General features: G+C 35.0%; 1 protein-coding gene across 1 annotated transcript in view; it reads left to right on the top strand.

The window, feature by feature from the left end:
* Positions 1–22,543, top strand: part of CCDC73 (coiled-coil domain containing 73) — an 87,075-nt gene that overhangs the window by 8,082 nt on the left and 56,450 nt on the right. Inside the window, exon 2 of the mRNA XM_026087686.1 lies at positions 18,197–18,342. Within this exon, the coding sequence (XP_025943471.1) occupies positions 18,211–18,342 (132 nt within the window). The 5' untranslated portion in view covers positions 18,197–18,210. The remainder of the gene's footprint in view (positions 1–18,196; positions 18,343–22,543) is intronic.

Genomic DNA, 22,543 nt, shown 5'->3' with positions numbered 1-22,543 from the left:
GGGATGATATTCTTCAAAGGTGAATATTTAATCTCTCAAATGAGTGATTTTTTTTTTTTCCTTCCATACCATGTGCAACATCATATCTAACTAGTTGTATGTTACCATCTATAAGAGCTGTCAATTCAGTCAGGAGAGCTGTATGAGAAGAGCAGTGTGTCTTTCAGGACTGTATTCCTATTTTTTTGTTTGTTTTAATATTTGTATCCAGATGTATTACTTATTTCCGAAAATGAATCTCAATGGCTATTTCTTTTAATGTCTTTAGTAGATTCTTTCTTTGCAGTATTTCAGTGTCTTTTTTTTTTAGTGTTTTAATATTTTCTTCCACAATTAAATTTCTTGTAAACCCAGCTTACTTAGTTGAAAACTACCACAAAAAGATTGATGTTGCATTAAAAAGAACCAGTCTAATTGCAATAATTAATAAACACCCCTGGTATGTTCTTCCAAGTTATGGACAGATGTTCTTTGTGGTGCTGAGAGCTTTATGCAAAAATATGAAAGTCTAAAGAGCCGTTCACTTGCTGTTACCCCTCTGGAATATTCCTTCCAGATGTATTGGTCTTAATCATATTACAGATTTATACAAAAATGATTATGAATGGAACCATCAAATACAATTTTGTAAACACGGGCCAAGTAGGAAGACAGTTTTCATTTTTCCTCTCGCACATCTTTACCATATCCAAATCACTTGTAGAACACATTAAAGGCTGTAGTCCAGGTTATTTGATGCTGCTTTCATACCAGGAATATGAATCTTCAGTCCTAGCGTTAAAGGCAATCTCAGTATATTTCTTAGTGATTTGGGAAAATCCTATCAGAGCAAAACTTAGAGTGTGGAATTATTATTAAATATTTTATATATAAAATTTTGCAACATATCTGGCTCTTACCCATTTTTATGCTAAAACAATTACTGAAATTTTCCTTTCAGGTTGAACTAGCAAGAACAACAGCTTATGTAGTTATTTAGAATAACAGTCGAGACGGTGATTGAATTCACAATTGACTATAACCCCTGAATCTTCATATTCATGTAATTAAAATTTATAAGGGACCAACCACAATCTGTGCAGCATTGGCATTACTATTGAAGTTACAGGCAGAAAATAACCTCCCCCCCCCCGCCCCCCAAAGTGGTGTTAGTCCCAGTGTGTCTGGTCACTTAAAAATACACAAATAACCTAAAATATGTTCTTTTTTTTAACACAGAACACAGATACCTAAATTATTTTGTATTGTTTTACTATTTACTTGAACTATTTTTTCCCTAATACTCTTGGTTAGTAGTAATAGAAATGGAAAGTACCAGTTGCCTTTCATATAGGAATATGTGGTTCCATGTTTTGAAATAACATAARTGACAAAGTAAATATTTTTTTATTTCAGTGTACTGTGTTCAAATTCTCTCGAAGAAGTAAGGTAAGTTTGTACAAAAGGAACTTAAAATACATATGCAGATGTAACAGCAAATATTTATTCCCTAGAAATATGATTTGTGGTTGATTCAAAACTCTCTTAATGAATGTCATGTTACTCACATTACAATTTTATACATACTATTCTGAAATATTTCATACAGTAATATATTTAAAAAGGAATTTTGGTTTTATATTCAAAATACTATTTTTGAAGAAAACTTATATAATTTCAAATGCTGTAAGAATTCATAGTGAAAACCATTAGAGCAATGATACAAGTTTGCTTACTATGTTAATTTGTTTAGACTAAGAAATATTATTTTAAAGATTAGAGTGCTATGCTGAATAACATCATGATTTCCAACAGCTGTCATAGCCAGTATATACTGATCTGGTGTTCATTTGTAGCACTGTCTTTAAACTTCAGTATAAAGGTCAGCCCTCTGCTCTATTGAGTTTTTAGCTGCCAGCTGTGGCCTTGACAGGAATAAATCTCATGTTACTGGTGACAATCCAAATTATGTTCCAGTCTAATAGATCTAGATTACCTATTTCAAAACCATTGCAGAAGAATGCTTACTGAATTGTACTTTGGAAAATATTACATTTCCAGGTATCATTATGTTTCAAATAAATATTTTAGTTTTTGCCAAGTAAATCATGAGATTTTAGAAAAAAGAAGCAACTCATTCCACAGTGACTACGTTATCTTTCCATAAAATGTGATTTATGTGTAACATTAAATGCACATGGCTATTGCTATTAACTTTATTGAAAGACACTTGAGCTATACAATTTATAGAAACAATGGTTTCATAGAAAGCCATGCTGTTTTGGAAGATAATATTCTAAGTGAAAGGCAAGCCATCTTGATTCAAAACCAGAGTAAATTTTTTATACACTAGAATTTTAGCATAGAGAGAAAAATAAATGAAAACAGTTCCTATGTCAGCTCCAAAATAGCGGGCTCTTTTTCTTTTCTGTTTTTAAGATAGGATGTATATTTCTAGAATTCACTTGCATTGCTCCATTCCCCTTGTCCAGGCACTGAAATAGGTATTGAAAACTTATTTGTTTCCCATTTTCATTATGCCGTTTCTTCTTGCACCTCTAAGTTTTCAGGTTTGATCAACCAAAAATAGTAGAACCTAATAGCCAGTTATTAGATGACTTCAGCTCACATTCCACATTAACTATAAATCCTTAATAAATAAGTTCCTGAGTCCTTTTTTGTTATACTGTCCATTTTCACATGATACTTGCATTATGCTTTGCCTGAGATATTTGACTAAATGTTTCCTTTTCTTACTTTCATCTCTAGGACTTATTCCATGCAACAGTTTGGCCTTGAATTGCTGGGAAAGTTCACCCTGTTTCCATTCTAGTTTATTTTGACTTCTTTTCTGAAGTGCACCTCTGGGGCAATCTGCATGGTCCCCTCTTGGTAATATGGCCTAAGTGGCAACAGCTGATGCGGTAGAAATGTGGATGTAGTGTGTGCACAAATAGAATATCCCAAACTGTTGAGAGGGCGCTGGTCCAGAAACTGATAGTGCTAAAAAGGAAATTGGGCTATGAGGTATGAGTATGCTTAAAGCTGCAGCACCCACGTGTCCAGCTGGAGAGATTAGTTACAGAAGGGTGTTTAGAAATTTATAGTTTCTAACACTTCATGTCTAGTATTGTGGTTTATCTGTATTATTGCTGATCTTCATCCTAAATGTGTAGTTCAGATCGCTGGTTAATTACACATCATTAATAAATGAATAAACTGCTTCTCTCCTGACTTGATTTAAAATCGTGAGTTGAGCAGTTTTTCCCCTGTGACAACACTCTATATCGGATTTATCCTTCTAGAGAAAATAAAGCAAAATAGAAGTAATAGCAAAAATACCCTTTATTAGTGGTATTAAGAGAATTACAAAAATAAATGTTAAGTTTTGCAGAGGAGAGGTTAATTGGTAGAGTGATAAACTAACACGATTGTTACTGCATAAGTAATGAGTAACAGCATACAGTTTTGAAGCTGTTCTTTATGAACCTGTATTTGAACATGCTTTGGTGGTTCTTTCTATAGTGCCCTTAGAAAAAAATGAACATTGTTTTTTTCAGTATTAATTCCCTTTCCACTTCCTTTTTATGAAACTTATAAAGCAAAGTTGGACAAGCCATTTTGTATTATCTGGTCTTTAAATAATCAAGCTGTACTTAGCATGCTATGCTTGTTGTGTTATCTTGCTCTTTTTATCTTGAAGTCAGTGGGAGTTTTGCTGCTATCTTCAGTGAGAGCAGGACTGAGTTCTAAATACATAAGATTTGGGAACTGAACATCCAACTAAGTATCTGTGTAAATAAAAGGCCAATTGCAGTGAAAAGTGAAAAACCACTGACAATTTTTTATGAACAGATAGTATATTCCAGTTGTATATTTCCATTAGTAATCCAGTAATAATACAGCGATGAAGACCTACTGCTTAATAAGTACTCCACTAGTTTAAGCTTTATGTGTATTAACTGAGGATTTTTTTCTGTAATATTTCTACAAAGATCTATTTGTGGTACTTAGAAACAACAGTACTCTGACCCTTGGGTCTGGTAACAGTGGTAACTGGTGAAGTTAATGAGCACTAACTTGGTAATGGATTAGAAATGACAAGGTTGTGTGGCCACTGTTTCCAGTAGTGACTGTAGCTGATAGTGCTGAGGTCAGCTAAAATGAGAGGGATAGAAAGCATTCAGGGTTGCTTGTGTAACTGCACATTTCAAACATTAGAATCAGGCTTTCTAAGAAAATTATTTTGTGACCTTATGTAGACAAAACAGGCTATCCAAGAAAAAGTTTTGGATGAAAAATTATTTGGGCTGCGTAAGGAGAGGAGAATATAGTTCTAATCATCATAATTCTGCTTGTCTTTTTCATTCCAAGCACATGTTATTTCAGGTATCATATTTTTAAAAAATCATCTTTCTGAATTTGAGTGGTTTGGATATGATGATTTGATATGAAGTATTTCCTTTGTTACATGTTCAGACAAAGTTGGACTGTATATCTCACAGAAGTGAAATCATCTTCTGCTTTGTTTTGTGTGCATTTTGACTCGTGGTTAAGTCAGAGTAATATTGTTATGGTTTAAACAAAGTCAAATAGAAAAATCCAATTCATTGTGCCAAAAAAACTATTTGGGGAAAATAGCACAAACTTAAGGAAAAATACTTGTACATTTCAGAAGTATGTAGTAGCTTGTATGAGATGCACTACCAACAACTTAAATTGTAGAATTAAGTGGAAGTCTGAATGTCCAAGGAAAAAATAAGTTCCAGACTTTTTAGGAGGCATGGGGAAATGGGGACATAACTGGCATGTCTCTTATGAGTATGCAGGTAGTACAGAGGAACTAGCAAAGAGGAGGAAAGGAATGTAGATACACACTGAAGAATGTGGAGCAGCGAGGAAAGAACATTTGGATGTGCAAGGAAGAAATGCTCACTGTAGCCAGAGATGAGCCACAGTATCCCACTAAAGCGGACCCTGCCAAGTCAGACTGGGGGGGGGGGGAGAAAAAAAGACAAAAGCAGGAAAAAACAGATCATGCTTTATCTAGGCAATTCATGCATGATCCTGTTATCTTAATGTATGACATTTTGAATTAAAGATTTAGAAAAATGTACAGAATAATCCTATGAAGATAGTTAAGTTTAAAAGGTCCAATAATTAATTTAGGATGAAATATAGTACAGGTTATGAATTTAATTTATATAAGTATCACTAATCAAATATTTTAAATTTAGTAATTTTAGTGTTAAGACATTAAAACATGTTGAGAAATGGAAGTTCATATCTTAGAAAATAAAACAAATTGTGAATTCAGGTGCCTCTATGTAAGGAAACAAGGAAAAAAGCATCAAATATGCCTTTAAAAGTTTAATCTCTTTTGAGATTCCATTCACTTTAAATGTGAATTTAAGCGTAGTTTCACTAGAGGGCAGAGTTAAGACTTTTTGGACGTGTTAGCTGCATTTTCACACTTTAGTATGTTAACGATTCTAAGTGACTATATTGTGCCTAAGGATGTATTCCTGCTTTAAACATGCTTGCTCCTTTTCCATCCTTCTTTGGGGGCAGTTTTATTTAAGGACTGAAGAATTCATATCTGGCAGGGAGGAAAGAACTTGGAAATACAGCTCATTTTGAGGAAGATTTAAATTGCAGACTAAAAAGGATTAAGAATCAGTGTCCTAGTCTTTTGTGTGTTGCTAAGAGTGCAAATAACTATATTAGCAAAACTGTCTTGAATATTAGGGTTTTTTGTAAAAAAAAAAAAAAAAAAACATTAAAATACTTGTACATTATATGTGAGATCCCAAATAAATAATTTTAATAATTTATAGATTTAATTCCCTTTGAAGAATATGAGAGCTTGGCATTATTGGCAGCATTTTCTTTATTTTCTTTCAAATGACTGCTTGCAAAGTCTATTCTATCCAAAATCTCAGAACTACTTACAAATATCTTTTCATTGTCTAGGAACTGGCATATTAAATTTAATTTGAAGTAGTTATTGCAAGTGTAGGAAAAATCATTTCTAAAAAAACTCGATCTATTTACTTCTCCCTAGCCCCGTTTGTGTGTTTGTTTTTTGGATGACCTTTTTTCATGAAATTGGTGAAGTGAAGGTTTCTAACACCACAGAAACAAGAAGCGTGCTACTGAGCTTTCCAAGGCACGAAGAGGAAGCGTGCCGGTGGCTTTGCAGTTTTGCCTAGAAGCGTTAATCTGCTCGTGCATGCCGTTCCAGTGTTTGCAGGGCCCGAGGCTGGCGCGGAGCCCCCCATTTCAGCGCGCTGCCCGGGGCGGCCGGCGGTGCCTGCAGAGCTGCCCCGCGCTCCGGCCACCGGCGGGAGCCCGGAGCAGCCCCGCGGCGCTGCCGGGAGGGCTCGGCTGAGGGGCCCCGCGGCCGTTCCCCGAGAGCCCCGCGCTGCCTCTCGCTGCCGCACCAGTGGCGGCGGCGGCCGAGCCGCGAGCGCCACGCGGGCGGCGGCGCGCGGGCGGCGGTTGGCGCTGGCCGTTGGAATTGGCGGGAAGGCGGCGGGGGGAGGGGTAAACGGAGGCGCCCGGCCTCGGGGTGGTGAGTCCTGGGTGGTCGGAAGCGGTCGTGCCGCCGTGGGCGGGGAGCTGGGAGGGTGGCTGGCTTGGCCGGAGAATGACCCGGCCCCTCTCCAGTAGAGGCGAGCGAAGTAAGTATTAAAGAAGCAGTTTTCCAGCAATTCCATGGAAGGCCACAGCGCTGTTAATAATCTTGGGCCTTTCCCCAAGACAGTTGTGTCTCTCCCACTTTTTATCATGTAGGACGTGGTCTGTTACTTTTCATACAGACTTGCTTATGCAACGTCCCATCCAGACTCTGGGATATTTACTTACTTAAAATTCTATCTGGGCTACTACTGGGCTACTCTCAGCATAGGAAGAACAATTTAGCCTGCATACTAAAGGTCTGTGAGGAAAAATGTTAATATGTGGTGCATCTTTTCTGTCGGTGCCACACTTTACAAATGTGTTCTGAATCTATTCAAGATTTTATCTCTATAATTTAATTATGGTATTAAAATGTATCTTTAGAGTAGCATCTTTCACAAAATATTTCTGCCTTCTGTTTTAAAAAATCCACAAAAGACTAATTGCTAATTTCATGTTAGATTGGGTAACCAAAGGAGGAAGAAGACCCTTCCTCTATTTTCTGGAACTCCTCTAGTAGTCTAGAGTTCTGGGGATGCCGTGGCTTGGGAGGAGTTACAAGATCAGTTTCCTGTTAGGGCCCACCTACTTGACTTCCCCTTCTGACCTCCCCCCTTTGGGAGCTGTTCCAAACCTGGTGCTGGAGGAACTTTATTATGCTAGCCTATAGTAGGACATACAGATATAGGATGTACATATATAATGATGACATAGGAATTTTTTCACTGGTATCAACAGTGTCTGTGATGCTCAGGCAGCACAGAGACAATTTTCACATTTTATTATACCCCATTGTCCTAATCTTTTGGACTAGATTTAGCTGAGAGACCAATTTATTTCCCTTAATGACTGTCATGCAGGAAACACCAGAGCTTGTCGTGGTTCTGAATGATGCTTCCAAAGCAGACAGCTTTCTTTAGCTGATAATTTTCCTTCTGAAGCTTTACAGTGGGATCCCAAAATGCTTAATGATAATGTTAGGGTTGTTTTGTTGGGGCAAGGTTTGTAGAGAAAAGTAGTACTTCTCGTCACACAAATTGGGGGGGAAAAAAATCCCAGACCCAAAGACCAACAGCCTTCAGACAAATAAGCTCTGATTATAAAATAGAAATTCCCAAAATGTATGGAAAGGAGTTAAGTGATGCCAGAAATAGTAGAGAACTGCACTTGGGGACACAGGAGATTCCTTCCATTCCTTTGGCTTCCATGTCCCTGGTCTTGTGGACTAGATTTAGCTGAGAGACCAATTTATTTCCCTTAATGAGACTGTCATGTAGGAAACACCATAGCTTGTTGTGGTTCTGAATGATGCTTCCATAGCAGACAGCTTTCTTTAGTTGGTAAGACTAAGTTTCACAAATCTTTGCATTTCTCACATGAGTGGGGTTTTTTTTGTTTTTTTTTGTTTTTTTTGGAATATGTTGCATTTTCTAAATTCATTTAATGTTATATTATTTTGGACTGATCCCTTACTTGAAAGGTATTAAGTCTAATAATTTTTGTGATAAGTATCGTTTTACCTGTTAACCAAAGGTTATATATTTGTAAGCCCATCTATGATGGATGTAGCTAAGCTAAGAGTGGCCTTTTGCCTTTCTAGGGAATTGTTTTCTGAGATGACATATAACAAAGGAGCAAGGGGAAGAGTTTTGTGATCTCTTTGCCTGGCTGTTTTAGGGATTTAAATTCCAAACATTGTCCTGAATTAAGACATTTTGAATTGTAAAAGGTAGCCGGACCTGAAATCTATTTTGACTATGCACTGATTCAAAATTATTATAAAACAGTTGAATAGCTTCTAGACCAGTTGGAGAAATTCTTTCAAATTAGATTTGGGGAATTTAACCCACAGTTTCAAAATTTAATTCTAAATGATAACAGAAATGAAAGATGTGATACTTGGTTGCTTTACACTTGGTGTAGTTATTTCACAACTATAATTGTAAGTAAGTAGTAACTGCCAAATCAGAATACTATCAGAATGCATCTGCTCTTTTTGTAGAAAATAGGTGATATGCTGCCAACAGTTTTCAGAGTTTTAGGAGGGCCTGAAGCTGATTCATATGACAGATGATTGAGTCATTAACTCTGTACTTGACAGATGATTGAGTCATTAACTCCATACTATTAACCCTTCAGCTGCTGCTTGTTTTGTGTTGCTACAGTACTCTTACTGGATGAGGAAGTTAGAGCTCTCATTGCTTCTGATACCATAGTCCAGGCACAAACATTTTTTTAAGGAATAATTTAATTTTGGTTGTTGTCCCTAAATATAATACTGTGTATAAAGTGTCAGGACACCATAGTTATTAGGATGTCGACTAGGTGGCAGTATGGTGTTTAAAACGAGTGTAATCTGCTTTGAATCACTCTGTGCAAGACGAACAGATGATGTAGCTGTATTGCATTTCTGTAAAAAAAAAAAAAAAAAAAAAAAAGACCTCTAGGGTTTTTCTATGTCTATAAAATTTGGATAGATCTTAGTTTCTATTAATCCTTTGAACAGTGAATTCCTCTCTTACTAATCATTAAAGAGTGTTCAAATAAATCTTGAAAAATATTAGGAATGAAAGGTTAGGGAGAGGAGAATTTAATCCTATATACCAATGTGTTGCAAGTACATACACATCTTAGTTTTAACTAGATTACAACTGTCCTGTATTTCCTTCTTTTTTTTTTTTTTTCCTGAAATGAGCTGACATTTTTCCCTGCTGATTTCTTCATAATCATTTTACTTGTGCTTGAAAAATCTTCTCTATTATCTGTGATCTTACCATAGGATTGTCCTTTAAAGACAGATACAATATACTGTACAATTATTTTTGATTACAGAAAGTTAGGATCCTGAAAATGCATTTCTGTGTTTGTTAGATGTACTACATTAGCTTATATAATAAGGAAATTTTAAATCAGCTGTTTTTTTGAAAATGCCTAAGTTGGCTAGCTTTCAAGAGATGATACAGTGTTATCAAAAGAATTGATACTACGGAAGGGGTCCTCTTGTAAAGGGAAAAAAAAATATGCGGATCCCAAGCAATTTAGTACTTGGACAAGCAGTTCCAATCTCTTAAAGTTCATCTAAAATTCAATAGGTAACCAATAAACATTTTAGAGTGCCTGACAAAATATGCTTAAAAACTTCACTCTTCAGATTAAATTTACTACAGCTCCATATTTGGAATAAAGTAACTCTTTACTGGATTCTGGTCTAAAAAGCTAAGTTGGAACACTTTGATTGCTTGAAACACCTATCATCCAGGAAAAATCCAGTATTGCAGATGGAATAAAACGTACTCTCAATTAGAAGGATTTTCCCATGTGCTTCCTGGGTCATCAGTTTGGTCTTCTCAGGAATGTGTCTTGTTCAATCTCCCTCATTTGTGCTCCAAATGCTGTCATATGTTTAGTACACCCATAGCAAAAACTTAGCAGTTTTATTTAGAATGGGTTGAGGAGTGAATAAAGATTTTAGCTATACCACTGTATTTTATAATAATTCTCTCTCTGTATTCCCTATCAGTAGTTTCATAAACATGTTGAAGCTGAGAGTTAGGAAGATGGAATCTTACAGAGTAGTATATGAAAGCTATTAGGGAACAGGGGGAAAAACCCCCAAACCCTTAATTTTTGACAAAGAAAACCTGAAGATTCCAACAACCAAGAATTGTTTGGCCAATGCTTTTTTTTTTTAACTTGAGATTTTGAAAAGAATAAACATGTAAAAATGTGTATATACTTGCAACACGTTGATATGTAGCATTAAGTTCTCCTCTTCTCCCTAACCTTTCAATCCTAATATTTTTCAAGATTTATTTGCACTCTTTTTAACTATTAGTAATAGAAGAATTCACTGGCCAAATTGTCTCAGTTTACTAATGTTTAATGATTTGTCAGCAAAGATTCATTCTAAGAAACATTTTTTAAGGGCAATTATTGTGTTCTATTAAGGAGATACTGCTGATCTCCATTGCAAAGGATGCAGTGCTTTCCTGAGTTTTGACAACAACATCAATTTTGGAATAAATGCACAGCTTTCAAATGAGAATCTTTAAACTCATCTTGAATTTAAACAAATACTGTTGAATTTAGGCCAGAAGCTTCTAATACCATATATTAAGGGCAACTTGGTGTGAATAGAACTATTTTTTGTTTGGAAAATAAGAAATAATTACAGGTTTACTGATCTGCTCCTTGGATAAAACACATTGAATTAAGTGGGATATCTACTACAGGGAATAAATCTGTTTCATTTCTTCAGCTCTTACAACAGTACAGAACAACATTTTGCTTTCTTTAGCAACAGACCGTGTATTAAACTCATTATCTTTGTTTCAGAATTTCTGTCACAAGCAGTCTAGACAATTCTGTCTGGTTTCGCTGAGGTAAACTAGAAAAAGAGCATGACTTGTAAGTTTAGGAAAGAGTATGAAAAAGAGTACCTAGAACTACTTGATCAAAAGAGTAGATACAACAAAGTCTTATTAATCCATCAGAGAAGGGATACAGAATGTTCTCCAAAAAAGCCTTGAAGAAGCAGTCTGGTTTCACCAATCTTCAAAGGTGTGCTGTCAGAACATAAATTGCGTGCTGATAGGAATGTTGTACTTAACTTTTACACTACAAAAAGCAACACATGATCCAAATTAGTGCTCCAGGTTAATTTAAGAATCCTGTAGTTGCAAGGTCAAGGAGAATTACTGTTCTGTTCCATTTAGCAGAAGAGAGTTACAACTGGACTTTTGTGCGTTATTGATGACACAGTGAGCTAGAAGGACCCTTTGCCTGTGGCAGCTGTTCTTATATTAAATGTATGTTCCTCAAATTTACACTTATGTACTATCTGAATAACAGAGTGGATTCTATGAAATTTTGGTATAAATCAACATTTATTTAGAATTGAAATTAAGATAAAATGGTCCTTTAAAATATATCCTTTGCATTGTATAATTTATTGAATTTTATAGTAATTCAGGTAATACTATCAACCTTTAGCATCCAGAAACCACAAGTCTGCCCTATGTGCCTATCCCATCCTTCCCCAAGTGATTTTGAATTTAAAATGATATGACTATAAAAAAACATGTTTTAGATTTTTATTATTTTTCTTCTGTTCTTTTGAATCTTTTTTAGAGAGTTCAGCTCTTGATGTTATCTTTTCAGGAATGAAGAACAGAATTCTTTGTAAATGAAAACTGGCATACTGGTATGTTAATCAGACTCTAGGTGCATAATTTGGAAGAATTATCTTGTAAGGTTGGCAATTAAATTTTGAAAACTGGAAAATTTTAGATTTTTAAAAATTGATTCACTACAAAGGTTTAAGAGTCTCTAAAAGAACTGCTAATTTTTTTCATGATGTAGTAATCTTTAGAACGTCTTAATATTAGGTGAGAATGAGTAGATGCAGTTAATATTTTTAACATGGTAGTAGAGAAAAGTCTTCAAAATAGGATTTTCATGGTGGATTCTCTGCKAGGAAATAGCACTCTGTGTGTATAAAGATAAAACAATTACAGAAATTATATAAAGAGTGCTTTCATTCTCAGAACCTGCATCTTTGTGAAATGTTGAGGTTATTTGGTTTGTTTGACTTGTACGTTCACAATTAAAAACTAAAACAAAACAATTCCCAAAGAGAGACAACCTAAAAGAAAAAGAAATAGAGAATTAAGTCARCACAGTTCAATCCAAAGAATGTCATATTCTTTTATCTGTTCTGTGTTCCTCACGGGCAGTATACCCTACTACCAGTACTCTAAAACCTGAGAGGAGCTCTAGGCATGTGCTAACCTGCCAGCATAGCTTTTTCAAAGCTTGAAGGAGTTACTTTCTGGACCTGTACAGATGAACTGTGGGTAGGCAAATCCAGTGTGTTGGTTGGGTGTGGGTGGTGTCTGGGAAAGGTGTACTGAAAATTAGTTGTTCTTCCTAAGGGGATGGTATATGTTCCTGTTGGAAGATACGGAATGAAGGAGAAGTATTGTTACCTTCTATTAAAAATGAAAAAATAACTTATCTTTCTATAAAGCTGTAAATTGCAAAATGAATTATAAGACAGTATCAAACAAAACTGCATAAAATAGTGTTCACTCTGCAATGGTTTAAAAATAAATTACACCACCTACAGAAATTTTCTGAATCTAAAATAGACAAAAATACCAGTTACAATAGGGAAAGAGTGCTGTCTTTGAATATTATTTCATCAAAGTGAGCCCAAGAACTTTAAAATACCGTAACTGTCTTGATCCAGTAAGGTGTTGACTCACGTAAGCATTCACACACTGGATTTTGAGTGGGTCTGTTGTTCTTGTAGGACGCAGCATATTTCAGTTTTAATGTCCATTGTTGTCTCTACAAAGGAGATGTGCTAGGTTGAGTTATAGGCCATATTTGGTGTCACTGTATGTCAGTAGGATATCTTGTCATGGAGGAATCTCACCTGGTTTAACTACATCGAGGACTCTCATTTGCAGCCAAGGTGTAAGACCAAAAGAAGATGGTTGGAATCTGGAAAATGATTAGCACCTATTTTCTTTTTCTAGCAAATCAGGGATTCTGGGCTCTTTAATGGCCTCTTATGCCCATTTGGTACAGTTGGAGACTTGTTTTCAAATTTCTGGTCATTTTATAATAGAAGTCAAGCATTTATCCCCATTCATTCTTTAATTAAGATGAGAATGGATTAAAGTTGAATCTGTTTTTACTTCTGTCCACTAAAAGCAGATATTTGACCAGTATCAAATACATTTCCTTGTCTTTTAACTGATATTTTATGAAAGGAAAGAAAAAGCATATTTGTGAAATTGTTATCTTGCTTTTAATGGACCAGTCAGTGCCTCTAAACCCATCTTGGCCTTTAATGATCATAAAAGTAATTTTATCCTTTTTTAATAACGATAACATTATGTTTAAAAAGTCATAGTCTTACTATGCCATTTTCGCATCGCAAATTTTTTTTAAAAAGAAAGTTTGATTTAAAAACTGACCGTATTCTATAGTAGCTTTTAGTTTAACATTATAAAAATCTGGAGCATACTTCTTAGATTGTAATCTAAGAACTGATGGTTCCGCTGCATCCGTAACATCTTGAAAACTCATTAGCTCAACATATTCCTATTTAAATTCTAACCCTTGACTAGACACAGCTGTATATACATATGTACCTGGATGAATTTATTTCACTGGCATCAACTTTTGTACTGTTTTTCACAAAGAGCCACAGAAGCATTTCTTAAAATGTCAAACGTAGTGCACTGCACCTGAGGTTTAGGGGTGATAGCATTGATTCTCATAATTAATGTCTGTTCATGTGATGGGGATAACATTTTTATAGCCAATCCTTGGATGAGAAGTTATTAGACTGAAGCAGGTAAAGTTTCTTCACTAATATTTTAATTTCTCTATTTCGCCAAGCACAGAATTTGATAGTTTAACTTCAGCTTTTTCTGGATATAGCATTTGTAAACACTCTACATGTAAAAGTCTGAGTTTCTTGAGGCAAATGCTTTGTCTGTTGTTTTCTTTTTTTTGTTTGTTTGTTTTGGTCTGTAAATAACTATAAACAAGCAAATGAAAATCGATTATTATTTATCAATGATGATACACACTTAAGAACTGATTCAGCCTACACTGAAATGCCATAAATTATGCTGTTTCTAACAAGCCACTCAGGGTGTTGCTAAAGTGTACCTGAAGGGCTTTTTTATAAAAACATCTTAGAATTCTGCACACATGCAATATTCAGATATGTTAAGTCATTAATAGGTGGAATGTATTTCAAAAAAAAAATTTTTAAGGTGTAGCTATCAGTTGCACTTTTGGTGTTTGGATGTTTTAGTTAATATCAAAACCTACAGTTGTTATTGTGGTAAAATGATAGTGTGAAATTGATGCTGTTATAGTATAACAATAAGGACGTGACTCATGTATTTTATGTACACATGCATTCAACTGTAGTGACAAATGGTTTCATGCTGTGTGATTAAATGCATATTAGCATTTGCCCTAGGCATTTGATTATTACCATCTTTACTTCATTACATTACCACACTGTATGGCCATATAATTTATAAGATAATACAGACATCACTTTGTTGCTGATAGGAATTATTCTGTTTTATGGATGGTGTCCTTTAATTTTGCCTTTCATGGATTATAAAATTGGTTAATATCTGCTGAAGTGAATCACTGGAGAAGCAAATAAAGATGTTGGCCTCGGGTCACAGTGTCATTTGTGATACTGGCAAAATCTTACAGCCTCATTTATCCCTGTACATGATTGATAACACCATGGGTTAAATGGAGAAAGCTTTGCTTCCATTAAAGGATCATCATGAATGAAGACCTCCCACTTAAAAGTCAGGCATGATGAGAAGACAAGAGACTATCTACAGGTCAAATTAAATAACTTAAATAATTTAGGTGGAATGACAGTGTAATTTGTTCATTCTGTGTTATTACCCTGACCCCTATCAGGCTTATAGGCTAACTTACTTCCTAGTGTAGGGTATTTAAGATGTAATTTTTAATAAGTGCTTTTCAAAGATATAAAACCCTTTATAGCACTTAAAATTGTGTTTAAATGGATTTCATAATGTGCTTTTTAAAAAGTAATCTTTGTCATTATTTTGTCAAACATAAAGCAAGTAATAGAAAAACAAATGTGGTAAATGCTTCAAAATAGGAACTTTAATCACTTTTTTTTTTAATTTTAGAATGTTATCTCACAGCTGCTCCAGATTTCCTTTATTATTTTACAGCTACTCTGACAAATACCAATAGTTAAAGTAAAAATGCATCTATTTAATTAGGAATATTTTTGATTACGCAAGAAAGTTTCATGTGTTGTTTGCTGAATCAAAAGGACATCTATTAGTTACCATACATTTTTATAGTATCTCTAGACAGTTACATTTGTGATATTAAAAGCAGGCATTTTATCAGTATAAGGCAGATATTTTTGGAGTGTTTAATTTTGGAACTTTGTTTCATATGTTTTTGTTTCTTGTCAAGCATGTAGTATAAATTATTTAGCAGGCAACAAAGTTCTTTGACTTAGTTGTGGTGGAAGAGACTTCAGGGATGTCTCACATTCAACTTGGAGGAGGAGAGTATAACATGTACTGTGCCTTGCAGTTTTCAGCAGCAGGCTGTGAAAGGTTTTGTTGCAGTCTCAGAAGAAGCAGTCTGACCTCCCTGTACCAGTATGAATACAAATTATGCATGAGAAAATGGTACTTCATGGTGAAGGGATGGGTGAAGACTCAATGAGCTTCACTCCAAAAAGCCTTTATCCTTCCTTACTGCATTAGGGAGGTGATGTCTTGCAAAGATCAGTGAGCTGAGGGAAAGCCTATGGATGCCTGAGGCCCATTCTCTTCTATTCCTTAAAGTTTAACACTGGTTTGAAAATATTCCTCTGAGAAGATAATTCTTAAATTGTTTTTGTGATGGAGAGTAAAATCACAAGCCCAAGCCTGTAAAGATTAATGCACGTTCTTCTACCAATTGACTTGAAAAGAAATTATTTCTTTGCTAAAGTTCTTTAGGTGTATCTACCTTTGTAGGATGAGGCCCAGAGGTAGGGCACCATTTTTCTGTCGGATTTTTTCACAAGCACTCTTATCTGTTTGCTCTGGCTACACGTGCTGCCAGGTTTTTCCATTTGGTAACGGTACTGTTTTGCAGAAATTCATCACTGTAGAATCCCTGAACTCCAGAGTTATGATGTGAACTGACAGCCAGTAGAATGAGAGCATGGATCATGTCTTAGCATTATATTCACAGTATCTTATCCTTCAGAATAGAATATAGCCTGATTAAAAGTGATATCAAATTCCTCCTTACCTAATCTATTATGCATGATATTAGCATTTTTATTCATTTTGTAACAATGAAAACCTCCTAATATCTGAAATGGTATAAAAAGTTTTGTTTGTAGTACTGTTTATGAATTAAGAGTAGAACATCTATCAGTAGGAAAATGATTTTGAAAACTTGGATGAAAGAAACAGAAAAAATTTTATATGCTTTCGGTGGTCTCATTCCATCAATTCTAAATTCTTTGGCTAAAAAAAGATTGGTTTCTTTGCTTCGTGTCCTAGTGCTTTAGCTTAAAAATGTTAAGCCTAAATTTTATCTAAAATGCATGCATATTGGTTAAATGCACAATTCATGTTGGCACATTGAGGTAACAGATTTGTTGCCTAAAGTGGTGTATGTCTGTGCATAGCTTTTATTCAGACATTTATTCAGCTCTCCTCCTTCAAAAATGCATGTTTTGTCACTGGCAAAGAAACTTAAAAGCTTATTTTTGTCTTATCGAACAGCTGGGGAGGTATTGGCCATATGTTTTAAGATGTAAATGAGCCTGTGTGTATGGGTTCTTTTGGTGGTTTGTTTATTAGCAAAGCCATCATTTCAGTAACTTCATCTGAATTACTGTTAGTGGTAGGGTAAATGAGAAGGGAATCAATCTGTTATTCATGACCAAGCAGCTTAAATTTGATCTGTGCTGGGGTTTTACTTAGACAACAGCAAAAAAGTGGTAAGCCCTGATTTGTAGTTGTTATGGCTCCATGATACAGACCAGGTCTCTGTTCTTCCTGCAGTAATTCCTTCCAAAGGGTTCTGCAGCAGTGGCCAGGTCAGTCATAACTCCTGTACTCTGCCTCTGCCTTTCTGAATTCTTAGTACAGAAAACATACTCGGTTTTGGTGCTGGAAAGGGATAGTATTGTACTGAAGTGTATGTGACTAAATTGTTCTAGTGGACTGTTGGAAGTTCAGTTATATGTATAAAAAATATGATATCAAAAGTAGAGTTGTTACCTATTCATAAATAAGTCCAAATGCTGACTAAACTGACAAAAATAGTGTGATCATCTTCTCTGATATCACTAACAAATATGCCTTGCTCCTACAGAGGCATATATGCATCATATGTTAGCATAAATCCTTGCTCATCAATAGCTGATGTAGAGCCCAAAATTTTGGTATTTGATTTCATTGAAATAGGAGGAAAACACAAACCATTTTTCTCTTTAAAGGTCAGAAGCAGAAACCCCAAATATTACCTGTAGTTCATGATTTCAGGCCAGAAAATTTTTTTCTCTTTTTTTAATTTAGCCAGATTTATGACTTTTGAAATCTTGGGGTTGACAATGTTATACTGTTTTTTCATGGCCTGATGTGCTAGTTGCAGTACCTGCATGCCAGTGCAGGGCAGTTACTCTGGAAAAAAAACCTGTACCACTTCCTTCTTCATGCTCATCATAATCTTTGTTAAAAACTAAAAACAAMCCAAAAATTAAAGAGGAAAAACAAAGGGATATGGTGAATTAATGATAAAGCTGTTTGTTTTTCTTTACAGTACCACACATTCATTTAAAATAAAAATGGTGGTGATTACATATTGGCTATGAGTAGTAGTTTTACTCTTTGTGAAAGGAATTTGCTTCTACATTTGCAAGTTTTGCAAATTGAATATCCTCTTTAAAAATAAAACTAAAGAGGAAAAACACATTTTTATTTTGCAGAAAAAAATTTAAGAATGGATGAAGACTTTAAGACAAAGGCACTTGAGTCTACTCTTCAAAGTCCATCAGAGACGTTGCTTTCTATTCAACTGTTAGATTTTAAAACAAGTTTATTGGAGGCAATAGAAGAACTGCGTATAAGAAGGGTAAATGTGTTTATATTATTTTCAGCACTTCTTTGTCTTACTTCTTTCTTTATGTGATCACAGAAAATCCTGTTCAAGTGTTTATTAATTTATTAAATTTCATATAATATTTTAAATAATCCACCAACCAACATTATATTTAAAAATATCGTAGACTAAGGTAGTGTTTGTATTTGAAATTTCTTTGTGGGCAGCAGAAAGACAGCATGGTTGAGTGGGAACCATGAATTTGGCTTTCTTATACAAATCTACAAAATTACCGTAGTTGGTCACCAGGATATTGGCAAAATACTATATTAAATTTTTATATTTTATTATAGTCATTTTGTATCTTTAAGAATGGCCTTTGATATGAAAAAGACAGACAGATAGTCCAAGTCATGACCAAGTCCATAACAGTCTTTCTCATTTAATAGGTTGATTTGTCATTTGCAAGCAAAGCAATGTTTTTGACCTGTTTTAGTCCGTTTATTGTGCTTTTCTGAATAACAGAAGAGAGCAAAGAGCTAATTGCTAAACTGTTAGGTTAGAACTCTACAATACTAACATATGAGTGTTGGGCATTTTGTTTTGTTTTGGTTTTGAAATAAAAGCAGCAGCATCATGAGGTACTAAGGTAAAATTGTTTCTGCATAGTTAAAGGCAGTTATCTTTTTCTGTGGTTAATTTTTCAGTTGTATATATGTACACATTTGATTTTATTTTTCTCTTAGAGTTTCTGAACCATTGTATTTTTGAAAGGCAGAAAGACATACTTTAGGTATTTGATGAATTTGACCTGTTCAAAAGATGTGTATTATTACTTCAGAAACTTTAGTATTAATGACATTCTTGATTTATGCTTATTTTGATCTAAGTCAAATGCTATAATCCTTTCTTTAAAAACTGTAAACAAAAGAGTGACTGTTTAAAAAAAAAAAAAAAAAGTCATCCAAGAAAAAAAGCCACCCCATTCTATTTTTTTTAGGTGTGGTATTATTGAAAGTTACCAAAGTCTATKACTAGACTCTGTTACAATGATAGTGTTTAGTCTGGTCTAACTATTTTTGTATTAAAAAGTAAAATCTGAAGGATTCCACTTGCCTAATATTCTTAGACAGAACTTTTCCTCATGAGGTCTATTAGTAGTCAAACTCCATTTACTTTTTTAACCTAATTTTGCATTTTTAATATATTTGGTCAAAACCTAAGATGTTTAAATTCATGGAGAGTGCCTTTGAATTTCATCTTTTGGGATTTCTTATTTTTGTTTGTGTGTTTTGTGTCTACTACAAGAGCAAGCGACTGTGGTTTTGTACAGGTTTTCTCAGGAGGGTAAGCCATTTTTTGGCTATAAATGTTTTTAGTTTCAAAATTAATGCTAATGCCTGGAGCCAGAAACCAATTCCCATACATAAGATATGCCCTTCAGTTTTTAAAACATTTGTGCCTTCATTCATTCCAAGAAATATTTACCTGTGTGTAATTGCAAGTTTAAGTCCGAAAAAAGTCAAGCATTTTACAGCTAGTCAATTTGAAAGCTTACAGTATCCCTGCATGTGTTTTTTGTTTGCTGTTCCAATCAGTTCAGGGCTGCTTGCTTAGTAAGTCTGAAAATTGGAACATAAAACATTAATATTTTGAATAAGCAAGGGCTATAAAATAATATGACCATGTGTAGTGCCATTCATTTTTTTAAGTAGAACTCTGTGGATGTTTTCGCTTAAAAATGGTGGTACAAAATCCTTTCCTTATTCTAGTTATACATCTGATACATATCCAACCATCATAAAGTTATTTGGTAAATTTACAGTCTGCTCTGAGAAAAAGGTAGTGCATAGATCTCATACTCCAGGAACAGACCAAAAAATAGTGCCAACTTATAGGATTACAGTGCTTGCCTTCTGCTGAGGTAGTTTTTCTATGGGCAAGAATGAAACAGACCAGCTTAAACCATGTTATCCACTAAATAGAGAAGTGAAAGGCAGAGCAGAAGGTTTGCTCATTTCTCACTTCTTTTGCCATTTCCTTTCCAAGTTGCTCATGAGGCTCATAGTAGATTGATAGCCCAATGGAGGCAAGATAGCGAAGTATAGTGAGTTTTACTCTCGATTTTTTTTTTCTTTGACCTGTGGCTTCACCTTAGATGAAATATTTTACCTCTGTGTGAAAACCCAGAATTTTGTAAGCTGGACCTGTATTGACTTGCAGTTATTGGCAGGTTTCATACTTCTATATGCTTTTATGTACTGTGTAACAGATTTCTATTGCTTGAGCCAAAGGAGGGTGTTAAAGTAGCAGGTTGTATGAGAATCAGTCGCTGGAGGGGGAGATGAGGTGTTTGATTAGTCAGGGAAATTCATATCTGTGCTCACAGCACAGGAATGTGGGGGTCTGACAACTTCCGGAATCAATTTCATGGAGTGGAAAGGAATGCGCTAGATGCTCCTATCATTTTGCTCCAGTATGTTTCATTTTGTTCCTATTGACTCTAGTATCCTGCCCTGTCCCTAATGCTCCTTTTCCCTATTTTTCTTTTCCCTATTTTTACTATTTTTTTGTCTGTCTTCTGTTATGCCTTCTTCTGTTCTCACATAACTTAGACCTCCCTTTTGTACTTACTCACTTTTATGCTAGATAACAAAATGATCAGTGAGCAGTCATGGAGAAAGAAAATACAAAAAGTTCTCTCTCTCTCTCTTTTTTTTTTTTCTTCATAAAAAAGACAGATCCTGAAATCTGTAGGCTGTTGTCATGACACAGATATTTTGGCTCTCACAATACCTCATCTTGAGCTTTTTCCAATAGCTGTCTGCAGAAGCTCTAGCTCACTCTTGTTCTGCTGAGCTGTATGTGGTCTTCCTCTCAGCTAGATTTGCACAAGTTTATTGCAATTCCTCTTACTTTACCTTTGTTATGGCTTTGGTTATTCTATTCCGATTTCTTTAGCACATTGGCCTTTTTCCAGGTTTTCTTGGGGGGGGACATATATGAGCTCTGCTCATCCTGAATTACTTTCCTCCATTCCTAGAACAGGCTCTGCTTTCTGGCAACCTGTGAAGAGGTTTGCACTGTCCAGTATTGCACCATGCAAGGATACCTGAGTTAGCACAAATGCGCCAGTGCCAGAAAGGAAAAGATGTGCACAGTTGTGTACCTCATCTATTTAGCTGTGCTACACCGATAATGTGGGCAAGTGCGTGTTCAGTCTTGAGTTGAAAGTTGAAGATTTGTGTTTGGAAGTATCACTTATGCCCAAAAGAAAAAGTAGTGTTTGAGGTATTAAGTGAAGAAAGCTGATGAAACCATAAACTTACCAGAAGGAGCAAAGCAGGATTATACCTGAGCTATTAAAGGTATTAAAATACTGGTGGACTTGCCAGTTATGCTCATAATGGTCATACTGGTTATGTTATATCTAGAATGAAAATAACAGAAGTGTTATGATAGGACAAAAACTAAACTTTAGTGGAGGGATGTTGCGCAGGAGAAGAACCATCTTCAGATGTGTGGAATAGCAGTAAAATTAAGAAGAGTAGTGATTTGGCAAAAGGGGATCAGAGGCATCTGCAGTACATATATGGGCAGTCGAGGGGACAGAATAATCCTCAGTGAACAAAAATGTGAATTTGAAACTGTTGCAGAAGTAAAGTTTTTTTTGTTTGTTTGTTTTAATGAAAAAGAGCTTGGTTTTAAGGTATCTCCAAGCTGTTGCATGGGATGAGTATAGAATCATGAAAGAAAGATATGTTTCAAATTTTGTATTTTGAAGTTGGTATTAATGAGAGGGGCAATTACTTTTGTAAAAGGGAAGTAAGGCAAAAACATTTTATAGAACTGAAGAGGATGCTAGGGAGATTAAAGGTTTTAGTGAGGTTTATTGCAAGAAACAATTCTGACAGCTAGCAAATAATAARAATAGTGAAGAGCTTCATTTCATTTTCTTAAATGGTAGAATAAGAAGAAAAATTAATGAGAGGGGAAGAAAGAAGCACTGATAAAATAACATGGGATAGAAAGGTTACTTTTATTTTTTTTTTTAACCTAGAAGCTGGCAAGCAGGGCACTACTAACTTAGTCACCAGAGAAACAGAACAAAAGGTCTCAGTAGTCTTATAACTGGAATTCTGCCTACGTGTAAATTAGGGTACTCTTTAACAGAATGGTGGAACCAAGAAAAGCTGAAAATAATAATAATAAAAAAAGTATCCTGAAATAAAAG

This window comes from Apteryx rowi, unplaced genomic scaffold, assembly GCF_003343035.1.
Source record: "Apteryx rowi isolate R43461 unplaced genomic scaffold, aptRow1 scaffold_73, whole genome shotgun sequence".
Classification (NCBI taxonomy): Eukaryota; Metazoa; Chordata; class Aves; order Apterygiformes; family Apterygidae; genus Apteryx; species Apteryx rowi.
This window is presented reverse-complemented; position numbering and strand designations above follow the sequence as displayed.